The sequence below is a fragment of the Vanessa cardui genome, chromosome 19 (genome assembly GCF_905220365.1).
Source record: "Vanessa cardui chromosome 19, ilVanCard2.1, whole genome shotgun sequence".
Taxonomy (NCBI): domain Eukaryota; kingdom Metazoa; phylum Arthropoda; class Insecta; order Lepidoptera; family Nymphalidae; genus Vanessa; species Vanessa cardui.
The window spans coordinates 4,219,177-4,232,041 of record NC_061141.1 but is presented as its reverse complement, the minus strand read 5'-3'; the positions used below and the strand labels follow the sequence as shown (position 1 = coordinate 4,232,041).

At 32.5% G+C, this 12,865-nt stretch overlaps 1 protein-coding gene across 1 annotated transcript; it reads right to left on the bottom strand.

The window, feature by feature from the left end:
• Positions 1-567: 567 nt before the first annotated feature.
• Positions 568-3,007, bottom strand: LOC124537963. Its single transcript, XM_047114957.1, has 3 exons — positions 2,946-3,007; positions 2,615-2,655; positions 568-2,535 (listed from the first exon to the last, which is right to left on the bottom strand). Exons 1-3 carry the CDS (start codon positions 2,958-2,960, stop codon positions 660-662), a joined length of 1,932 nt encoding a protein of 643 aa, XP_046970913.1. The 5' UTR covers positions 2,961-3,007; the 3' UTR covers positions 568-659.
• Between the last annotated feature and the right edge of the window lie 9,858 nt (positions 3,008-12,865).

The following is a 12,865-nucleotide window of genomic DNA, read 5'->3' as shown; positions in this document are numbered from 1 at the left end:
TTGATAAATTTGTTTAAAGGTTTAAAACTAGAAGCGTCATCTTGCGTTCATTTGTGCAACTAGGTGAAGTTTTTGAGATTCACAACAATTTCAACCGTCGTCGATAGATGGCGTGCTTTCGTAAATTTTAAAATGAAAAAGCTTTTGCTTATAGTTTCGCTTATATTCTTTAGAGGGCGCTATGTTAATAATACTTATATATTTTTTTAATTATTATCTTTGCACTTTTAATTTCGAGCATAACGAAATCATAATTATATAATATATATCATATTTTCGTTATTTATGGTAAATATAATCCTACGGTTTTTAAAAATAAATTACAGAAAAACTGTAACAGCAATATTCTTAAATGAATGTTTTATTTTGATTTATATTTATTAATACAACTATTCAAACGAAACGGTGCAAAAACTAAGCTTCTTCCTGGGTTGTAGTTACAGTTACAAATATGTAAATTATTAGTTCTATACGTTTCAGTTAGTAAGTAAGATTAATGAAAATTAAAAGTGTAACCTATAAACTTACGGATCCATTTTAGATTAACGACATTTAATGAAATATAAATGAAATTGCTAAAATTTTATTAATAATACAATTCGCCATAAAGTTACAAGATATTAAATATTTATTTCCATTTAATTTTACATGTTATTTAATCAATCGAAAGCCCGTAGAGATCTGCCCTTGTTTTGCACAATTACGCCGCTGCTCACTGCCGGTTTCCCTCCTATGATCTTTAAGTCCAATGAATCTTCATCGTCTTCTAATTTATAACTCTCTATATCATCGGGCAATTTAATGGTCTGTATAGAAGGATTGTCTTCGATATTGCCACTTTTGGACAAGACGGTTTTCTTATTATTCTTTATGTATGAATTGAGAAGATTATTGCTTTTTGGGTTTAAGTAAACAGACGGACGTCCGTTGTCCAATAATAAATTTAGTTTGTCTTTGTTACAATGATTACCAACACAAGCTGGTTTATTTCCATGATGTTTACATAGTTGTTTTGTCTCATGTAGTATTTGTTTAAAAGTCTTGCCCAAAGGTACTATACCCAAAATTTTTGGTGGATACTTTAGAGTTACAAGGACAGCTTCCAGATATGGTAATTTGTGCGGTATCACACATTTTTGAGCAGCTACTAATTTATTGTATTCCGCTGGGTCTCCTAATAAAATTGGACGGAGTTGCAGATTAGCTAAATCTAAAAAATTGCCATTGCTATCAACTAAACTTCCATCTTTGTTTACCCTTATACCGTTTTTATGTAACGCGTTCATTATGAATGTTCTTAATTCGTTTCTATCTATGGCTTGTGATTTCGAATGTCTATTTCGTTGTATTAATGCGATTTGATTCTGAAACCACGATTCAAATCCTTTTCCAGGCGATGTATCTAGCTGATTGGAGTGTTGGTTATAGGGAGTATAAAAGGCATCGTTTTGGGGGCGAAAGCGAGAATTATCCAAATTACTCACATCAGCTTTATATTTGTCAATTACACCAGGGGTCGGAACATGGATAATTTTATCTAAAATGGAATACTTATGGTCTTTTTCGAGCTCCACTCGATGAAGATCTTGGTCCGGTGTAAATATAAGTGGTAGTTTAAGAAATCTATTAGTATCAGTTTCTGGAGTTGCAGCATTTGGGTTTCTATTTTCTTCATTAAGTGGATTTCGTATATGCTGCATATTTTTTAATGGAAGCCTGTTCGTTAAATGCTCATTCCTTTCAGTGGTTTGAAATGTATATGCATTCAAATTCCCATTTCCTGGTAGACCATTTACACTTGGAAAATATTGATGATTTGTTACATATTCAGATACATTAGGTATATCAGGTGTAACATTTGGTAGTCCGAAAATCATTTCGTTTCCTCTTTTATCTGGCGAACTAAGAGTGTCAGATATTTGCGGAAATGTTTTATCAAGTCCGTTATAAAACAAAAAACGATCGTTTGAATTTGGAACTTTGTTTATGAGATTTGCATTAACGTTGTTGCCTGGTTTGGTTAGTGGCGTTATTCGTTTTCCTGGCATGAACTTTATTTCATTGTTGTAAGGATCATATATTTGGGGCCTAACGCCATTTAGATTACCCATAATGATTGGCGTAAACGGAGAATTAGTATTAGATGGTAGAGAGCTGTCGAAAACATTTTGCAAATCTGGCTTCGCTTGAACTTTGGGGACGGACAATTTTGGAAAAATATAAAACAGATCAGCAACTCTTTCCGCCTCAATTAGATTGAGTTCATCATCGTCATCGAGTGTAAGATCTGGTAAGAGAATCTGTTTTTCTCTCTTCGGAACGTATATAATTACTTTGTTATTTTTATTCTTATACAAGTAAACAACCAGTCTATCTTGTTCACCATCAAATGAAAGGTGTTCTGAAACGTGGATGCCTTGAGGATTTCTCGGTAAGCAAAAGCATTCTTCGGCATTGGGTGCACCACCATTGTCATAATGTTCAAAGTTGACTTGAATGTCGTCCTGTGGCACATAACCAGTCGATTTTGATTCTCTGAAAAAGTCATTATATTGTTTACGAGGTTTAAATTTGGAAGCATGGATATATAATTTAAATAAGAAAATATCATTACCTCGTGCATCCTAATAGAACCGCCAAAAAAACCTGAAATACCTGAAAAATAAAATTAATAAACGTCTATACTAATATTATAATTGCGAAATTAACTCTTTCGCGTCTAAGCCACTGACCCGGACTCCTATGAGGGTTGGTGGATTCACATGTTGGTTGAAATTAGATACATGAGGTTTCCTCACAATATTTTCCGTCACCGCCGAATTCGAGATTAATTATAAACATAAATTAAGCACATGAAAATTCAACGGTAAATAATAAACAATGATAGTAAATTGAATATCCATATTTTGTAATGTGAAAGATAAAATATATGCAAAACACGATACCTTAATTGTTTTCATATTTTGAAGTCCCAGGCAAGACTACCAACCCAACTGCCTTAAATAACACACAAACATATATTTATAATAATGGCGGAGTTGCAATTAGTCAACATGAACAATTAACTGAGACAAATGAAATTACTGTAATAACTAATGTAATTAAATTTCAGTACTAACTTGTGAAACAATATTTTAATGAATGGATTAGTGTTAATTAAAAAAAATAATGAAGCCGTTGGATGCATGGATTAGATTACAGTCATTAAAAAATTATGTTTTAAAAATAGAACTAAATTAAGGAGAAACTCCTTTTTCGTATAATCCTTCCCCTATAAAGTAGTCTAGGCCTTTTCGACGTATGCTGATAATCTGTGCAAATGAAACACAACCTGTGTTTTCTGTTTCGATATATTGTAATGATTGCGTGGGAACTGTTAAGCTTAAATTCTGTTGCTATGCATAGTTACTTCCATGTTTATCTTTAGTATCTTTGCTTAATTTATGGTTAATTTGCGTGACCCCTATACTCCATTAAACTGCTTAAATTTTTCAAATAAAAAGTAATAATTATCCTTTCGCTGGCCTATATTCTATGTGAATGAAAAATCGTCAATTATTTCCCCTTCTCATGCAAAGAAGAACTTTGAATTTTTAATATCATTGGAGATTATTGACCTTCTTCGTCATTTTTTAAAAAAAATATTTAGTACTGGTTGTTTCTTGAATCAAAATTACCTGTCATTTAAAAAGTCAATCAAACCAAAATTAACAAAATGTCCATCCTTGTATTTAGTAGTTTTTCGAGCCAAAGCGCTAAAATGAGGTCATATCATGTTATTTCAAACGTTTTTCAAAGGAAATGGAAAGATACTTGCCTTATATCTATCTTAAGTAACAAGAGTTTATCGACCCCATCGGGAACTCCCGGCAGTGGGGCGGGGAGGGGTGGTGGTGCTGGGGGAAGTGTAAGAGAATCTGGCGGAGGTCTTGGACGGTATGGAGCTGCACAAGAGGAACAGTTCTTCTTCAACAAACAAAGGGAGCAGTTGGAGAAGCTTAAGAAGAAGCTGAAGGAAGAAAAACCAGGTGAACTATCCCAAAAGAACGAAAAGTAAAATACTGATTTTACATATGACTATTCAATTACGTAAAATACTTGTATATACAAAATAATGTTTGACATTTGAAATATATAATTAAAAAAAAATTGTAAACTAATTTATTATTTTAATTTAGCTACCAGTAGCTATTATCCATCAGTGTCCAAATTCTTTTAGTATAGTGATTAACAGCCAGTAAAGGTCTGACAGGACTTCTCTGTGCAGTATAACGTTTTAATTTCTATGAAGCAGGATTTTATTCGAAATTCCCATAGGTCTGCACACAATATTTCCTTTAACCGTCAAGCTCTAGATGAATAGTTGTAAATGAAAATTAATAACACGAAAATCTGCTATTAGCCGTAGCCAAAATGATGTATACACGGGACATATATTCCAGAGTCATAAGTATTAATGTTTAGCTCTTGAATGTGTGAGTGTTTTGTAGTCTTAAATGTATTTGATTGAATATTTTTTTCAATTTGTCCATTTATATAACACCTTTTTTTAAATTCAAGATTGGATATTTTTAAAACGTAAATCACTGAAGATGACACCTACATTTCAATCATGTCAGTTTGTAAAACTGTCAACCAAATATTGTAAATTGATTATTAAAATTTCATAATGATTCTTACATCATAATCTGTAGAATATAATTTAGATATTGGAATTGTTTTTGATGAATGATTAATATTGGTAAAAACAAATAATGTTCCAACGAATTCGGTATATACATACAATTACACGAGGTTATCGAAAAAGCATTTCTGTTATGGAATCATTAGCTCTCAGAAGTACTGCTAGATTTTATGCAGAAGACTCGAGCAAAAAGCCATCTAAAGAAGAACTAGGCTCGGTAAAAATGCCCGGATTCGTTCATCCTCAAACGATACACGAAGAGGGTCATTTTACTCAGAAAGCAAAACAGCAATTAGAGGAATTGAAGAAGAAAGTGGAAAAACCGGCAGTAGATAATACGGAAAGGAAATAATGAATGAATTAAACTGTTTGGACATTTATGTTTATCTATTATTTCTAGCTTTACTTGAACAAAATTAAACTTCATAAAGTACAAAAAAAAAAAACATAATTATAAACAGTGTGAAATCAATTATATTTCAAGGTACAAATAGGAAAGATATTATCAACAATCTTTTTCCACATTTGTTTAGACAATTAAAAAAGTAGGTACTATTAAAGGATACAGTTCTTTAACGCTAATACAATCAACTAAAATTAAGAATGTGAAAGTTCAGCGGTACTTTCTCAAGTTTTATATAAACCCTAGTTTTTTTTGTATTTTTTATATAGTGTCATTGAGTCTCTTTTGATAAAATATAAATAAAACAAAAAAGTATACAATAAATGGCGCTTTCCCATCAGAAGTATTTTCCTGAAATGTATCAATTTAAGTTTTTTTTGAGCATTCGCCTGCAGTCAATTGTTTTTACAATGTGGGACAAATTATTATAGTTTACACTGTTATGATCAGCTCTTATTTACTTATGTTATCGAATCCGTCTTTTACAATAAATGCGAGCATTGGCGGTGAGGCACCGCTCAAAGAAAATGTTGTTGCATAGCACAACCATGTATTTATGATGTGAATGCAACTATATTTTCAAGGGCGACTCTTTAGCAAGTTTTAATGGAAGTGACGGGAACGAATTCTATTGATGTCTTGTATTTGTTTACCGGCAAACACTTATAATATTTTTGATATTGTTTAAAAATTAAAACGAGAAACTAAAATAATACTTTTTGGAAATTTTCTTTTATATTGCAATGTCTGTGTATATCCAGCATTGTCATTAATCTGTTGGATTGTCCAATGTTAAAAAAATCGACTTATTCAGGTATAAACTTTATTATTATATGGTAATAAGGAGCTCGGCCAGTTTTGCCGGTTGGTCACCAAACGCCTATAGACATTGGTTGTATGGACCACTAAACTTGGGAAATAAGATGTTATGCCCTCCGAATTTGTGACTGCTGTTGAAGACAATTGAATAATTGACAATTCAAGTTTTATTGTATTGCTCGCTAGCCGTCTGACTTTACATGGGTTCCATAAGGACCTATGTATACAAATTTAGATAAAAGAAAAAACAAGATTTTGTCCAGCTAGAAAACTTTTATATTGGCTTTTCTCTTCTATAACGTGTATGTATTAAAATTATAAATCTTCCAATTGTATCAACCTGTTTACCATTGAAAATTGTATTATGTAAATCAGGAGGGAAAGTATTTTGTTATATTTTATGCTATTTTATTGGATAATTACCAACATTTTTGTATCTTACAATTTATTGTTAAATAGTCATAGCCAAACTTCGCCAATAGGTAGATTTAATCACCGTTTTTTTTATGGATTAAGTTGATGAGTGGGTGGTACCTACCCAGGCGGGCTTGCATAAAGCCCTAACACCAATTAAGATCAAAAGCTATTGAATTTTTATGTTCCGTTTTAAACAGTGAGTCAATTCCCATTCTAAATGGAGAATTGTAGCTAGTTTAAAATAAAACTGAATTTGGAATTGATCAATTTAGTATATATAGTTTCAAATATGTATTTTTGGATGTAAAACAAAGTATGAAATAACATTTCGTTCCCATATACGAGCAAAATAAAAAATAAATGTTAATAGATGGTATCACGAAGTTTATTTAGTTGATCAAGTTGCAGGGAAGTGATTGTAGGGAAGACAGTGAGATCTCACAGATTGGCCCCACGCTGCGCACGTCATACGCGGCTTCTGGGCACTTGCAGTTGCGCTTGCGCCGGTACCGTTGTCAAAAAAAATTGTCATTATTCATATATAATGTAATTATAAATTTATTATAACTAGTGACTATCAGTGTTTATTTTAATTGCACATTTATTTAAAGAATATAAGTAACATGCATTGCGTTTTCAAATGTATTCTTTTTGAATTGTATTAATAAATACTAGCATTGCAATGATATGACATCATAATGTGTTTTGTACTCAAATGAGCCTTACAAACAGTTTTAAATCCTGATTTTGGAAGATTAATTAAACGTAAAGTTACTGTTGATATGTGTTGTAGATATAAACAGAAAATGTCAAGAAAATCAATGTTTATTCTTTATTTTTTTGTCATCGGTACCCTGATCTTAGTGACAGTGAGGTCCAAACCTGAAGCGGTGTACCGACCCGTCCCGCCTCGTCCGGACCATGAGGAATGTGCTTGAAATAAATCAACAAACTACTATATTATATTGTATAAAGTTTTAATTGATCACGCTGTATAATAAATCAAATATTAGGTCTCAATTTTGTAAATTAGAAATTCCAATTATACTAAAAATACAAATATTATAGATTGGAATTTTTTGACCACGCTATGTGTTATAATGAACTTTTTTTTTTAAATATAGATATGTAATTGAATTATCTGTGGCGATATTAATACTGCTAATATATTTCAATACACAGAGCTATACCTAAAATTAAAAGAAAAACATATATATGACAATTATCTCTAGAAGTATACATTTAAAAAAAGAACAAAATAAAAATATTCAATATAGCCAATTATGGCTACTCAAGACACATATCACTTGTCATAACCTTTAGGTATTGTGACATGGGTCTATTTTTTATTCCCTTAGACATTACAAAGAACAGTCCAGATTCTCGCTAAATGTACTCAAGGTCTCATAGTCAGGGACAGACAGACGACTCATAGTTCTGATTCGTTATTTATAATCGCAATAAACTCTGGTGGTCTGAACAAAGCAAATATTTTCAATGAGGTGCTTATCATCATTGTTGTGTAGTCTGTTGTTGTTGACAACACAGCTGTTGAATATAAGTACCTAATGGATTATATATAGTTGGATATTTATACAAAATAAAACCTTTATTATATGTTTAGTAATTAGTAAATTTAAAATTTTCTCTTATTTAGATAGCTATTTGCGTAGGGCAAATAGGTATCAAAATAAGGTACGGTATGTAGGGGTGAAAATATAATTTGCGAGTGTACCAGACTTCGCACCGGTCCAAAATTAACAAAAGGAAAAGATATGACACACGTAGACATAATTGATACCCTACTATATCATTAGTTTAGGAGATGATCTCTATATAAAAATTTAAGTTAAGAATAAGCGAATATATTTATGTAAGTTTATCATAGTCTGATACGTTACAGTATAATCGTATCTTATGTTGTTATTTCGATCACTACAAGTCCAAAAAAATAACTTTGTCCTTTAGGTACATTAAAAGCCACAAAGAGAAAAATATATAGATTTGAAGAACGAAGGCGTTTTTGAGGTAAACATTCACAGTAGTTATTAGTAACAAGTATTTGTGCCGATGAAAGGCACCGCCTCTTTTATAACGCCGAAAGTGCTTTACAGAACGCTCACAGAACCGTAGGGTTGCTTAGTATTCGATATTTTTGACATTAATAAAATTTTCACGTGCTGACTATCATCAAATTTTAAACTTAGATCTAGATTTAAAATCTAGTTTTAGATATTAGTTATAGATTAGATAGACCTAGTTAACCTAACCTAACCTAAATCTAATTTAGATTTTTTTCTAGATGCAGATCTAGATTTGAACAATTTTTCGAATTCAGATAGTACGTGACTGTGTCTCGTCTCGTGATTTCTTGAGACGCATCAAGTTTGTAGACCTGTGCTCGGTAGGCTTGTGCTTTTTTCCTTCAAAACTAAACTTGCCGCAAGATATTTTTATTTTGAAAATGACTTTATTCCACTTAAAACCATGTTATGATGTTCTACTGATGAAGTAAAGCATGAAGGAAAGTAGCCACTATTGTCAGGGATACTCGATTCATAAATATAAACCAATGACTGGTTATGATGTTTTTATAAGTTTTCTTGATCATCCAGCAGAAAATATCAAATAAAGGAAATAAATCCACAATATCGATTTAGGGGTATTAACTATATTTTATATTTTTACTCGGATTTAGATTTGTAGATAATGATGAAAAAAATACGTGGTAAATATCCTCCTATAAATAATTGTAATAATAAATATCCATTTTAATTTAAAATCTAATATTCGATTACGATATCTTTGACACTTAATATGGGTAATTGATATGCAATTGGCAACCCTAGGCGTTAATTACATGAGTTTCAATTGATAATAATTAACTTCACATTACTTTCTCTGATGAAAGAGATTCATTGTGAAAAGTGAATCAACAGCATTTGTTTTGTAGCGATTCGAGAGTAGATTTTTCTTTGATATTCTCCGATGTATGTTCTTTTACATACTTAATGTTGATTGGAACGTAATTACAAACATATTCCGTAAAACTTTTTGTTTTATTTCCAGGATCGTTGTAATAGTCATCGTCGTTCACTTGTTTCAATTCTCTCATTTATGTGAAGCTGATGCCATTAGTTCTTCTTAGGAATTGCCTTTGTTTTTATATATCACTTCGTTGTAGAGCTATGTGCTAGCCCGTCTAGGTAGTAAAGTAACAGCCTGTAAATTTCCCACTGCTGGGCTAAGGCCTCCGAGTCGAGATGGCCCAGTGGTTAGAACGCGTGCATCTTAACCGATGATTGCGGGTTCAAACCCAGGCAAGTACCGCTGTTTTATGTGCTTAATTTGTCTTTATAATTCATCTCGTGCTCAGCGGTGAAGGAAAACATCGTGAGGAAACCTGCATGTGACAAATTTCATAGAAATTCTGCCACACGTGTATTCCACCAACCCGCATTGGAACAGCGTGGTGGCATATGTTCCAAAACCTTCTCCTCAAAGGGAGAGGAGGCCTTTAGCCCAGCAGTGGGAATTTACAGGCTGTTGTTGTTGAAGGCCTCCTCTGCCATTAAGGAGAGGGTTTGGAACGTATTTTACCACGCTGTTCCAATGCGGGTTGGTGGAATACACATTTAGACACATGCAGGTTTCCTCACGATGTTTCTCTTCACCACTGAGCACGAGATGAATTATAAACACAAATTAAGCACATATATATTATAGTGGTGCTTGCCTGGGTTTGAACCCGAATTCGGTTGATGCACGCGTTCTAACCACTGGGCCATCTCTTCGGTACAGTAAAAATCAGTAGTCTACTGAGTACTCGCCGTTCAAACCGATCACAGCAAAGTATTGTTGTATCCCGCTTTGAAGGGTGAGTGAGCCAATGTATAGGCACAAGGGACATAACATATTGGTTACTAGGGTTTTGGAGCAGTGGTAATGTAAGGAATGGTTTGAGTCACAGACAATCAGGTGGCGCATTTGCTAGTACCCATACCTATATCATTAAAAAAATAAAAAACCTTCCAAAATGAATGGTTATTTAAGATAATCAAAAGCACTATATCAACAAGTGACGGTAGCTTGTTAAACGAATATCTTACTCTACCTACGTACCTACAGCATCATTGGATTAGGAGAAACATTTTTTTTTGATAACAGACAAACAGAAACTCTATTTTGTAGTTGATTTGTTACAAATATATGAATAGGAAATATGTTTTATAAAATATAAAATCAGTAATTACCTATTCAGTTGTAAGATGACCAATCACTAGATAGTATAAAATAAAATCGCTTTCTCTGTCCCTATATATATATGTATGCTTAAATCTCTAAAACTACGCAACGGATTTTGATACCGTTTTTTTTTAATAGATACAGTGATTTGAGACTAAGGTTTTCGTATATAATATATGGACAATATAATAAAGAAAATCTGATAATTTTAGATGTTTCTAAAGTTGACGTACATAAACACATTCTGGAGTATATTTAGTATAAGTATTGCACCCGTGCGAAGCCGGTGCGGGCCGCTAGTTATATATAAAGTAAGCTTGTATATTAACGAAATCAATAAGCGTAAAGGTCTGTTACCGATTTCGGTTACCCAAACAGTATATTCTAGCGCATTGGCGACGACGGCTCCGGCGGTACTTATAACTCAAAGGCTGGATAATGTATGGATTATCCTTCAAAGCGCCGAAACCTCCCAGGACGAGTGGCAGATTTCGGTTGTATTGTTGTTGATTTTGTCATATACGCCGATGTCGGGACAAAGTGCTCTGTGAACTAAAAATACACACAAGAAATGACTAAAAATATACACAAGAAATGACAACAAATGAAATATTTGGTAACTACATTTTGGCAAATATGTCTATGTTATACTAAATAAAATTATTTTTATTTGAGAAATATTGGCGGAAAATAACGAAAATTACAAACAATTAACCTAATTATTTTTTATTCATTCTATGATATACTAATTTTAATGTAAAGAATATCGCAATAACCACAAAAACTCTTTGGTGTGATTTAACCGATTAAATAAATATTTTACGGTATGACCAATATAAATAAATTAAAAATATGTATAAATTAAAAAAATGTCGATTTAAAGATTTTAATGTATCGTCAACAAAAACATGTAATCGCGTTCTATGCGTCGTCGCTTCACAAACAAAATAGACACATATATCTAACAATAGAATTCTTTTCAAAACAAGCGCAAAGCATGTCATCTGAAGGCGTTTTACTTACATGCTCAAAAACGATTCGAAATCACTGAACGATACTGAAAGCATCTTTCTTCATCCGATTTATAATCATCGGCTAGTATTAAGTATATAACAACCTATGTATAGCATTTGGATATAACTTTTTTCAATTATCATTTTTTCCCAATGAAAATTTAGTAATTAAATTTTATTGAAAGAAAGAAATATCTGAAGTAATGGAAAATTATGTTTGTGTTCCATCGAATCTATATTCATTGATTATGAGTTTAAATTGTGACACATATGTTTTTATGTACTTTTGTGAGGTTGTATAAATCAACTGCTTGTGTCTAACGAAAATCTTAGTAAGTTCATCCAGCAATTGCGATAAGCTCATTATCTCTTAGAAGAAAGATAAGGCCTCTGTCTGGCTAGGGTCATTAACTTTTTTATTTTGGAAGCGTCATTGTATTTGGCAGTTAAAACACGATTTTAGGTTTTTATTTATTTATACAGCGGTCAAGGAAAACATCGTGAGGAAACCTGCATGTGACAAATTTCATAGAAATTCTGTCACATGTATATTCCACCAACCCGCATTGGAACAGCGTGGTGGAATATGTTCCAACCTTCTCCTCAAAGGGAGAGGAGGCCTTTAGCCCAGCAGTGGGAATTTACAATCTGTTGTCGTTGTTGTTGTTGTATACAGTGGTAGGTACACAAACAATATAACTATAACATACATTGAAATTACGGACTCACACAATTTTGAGACAGACATTCATAAGCAAGGTTGATCCCCCTAGCTTAAAAACTCTTTGGTGCCACTTTAACTCTTAGTATTTCGATCGTTTAAAAAAAAAATCAATTCATACCTACGAACTGTTAAGTAATTTGTATCTCTGTCAATTTTCACATCCACATTACGGGTTTGCGGAGTACTCAGACCATGTTATAATTTTATAGAATTCGGCGCCATTTTTTTTCAGTGGAGGCGGCAAAGCATCGTTTTCAACAGCCAATATTGCAAGGAGGTTTTAAGCAGGATTTAAACATTGTTGCGTGTAATGGATATGCACTAGAGCATAAATCGTTCGTGTTTGTTTGCGGGGCCGACTTTAAAATGTTTATTGTTATAATGTTTTTGTATTATTTCGTTTCGGGATGACCATCGTCCGGCTTTGATCTGTGTAGAGTAGCGACGATAATAGTATTACTTGTTTTTTTTAAATGTGTCTGACTACTGGATTAAATGTTGATTTTTTTTTATTTTGCGGTGTAGCAAAGGTTTTTAATATAAGTAGCAAAATTGATACT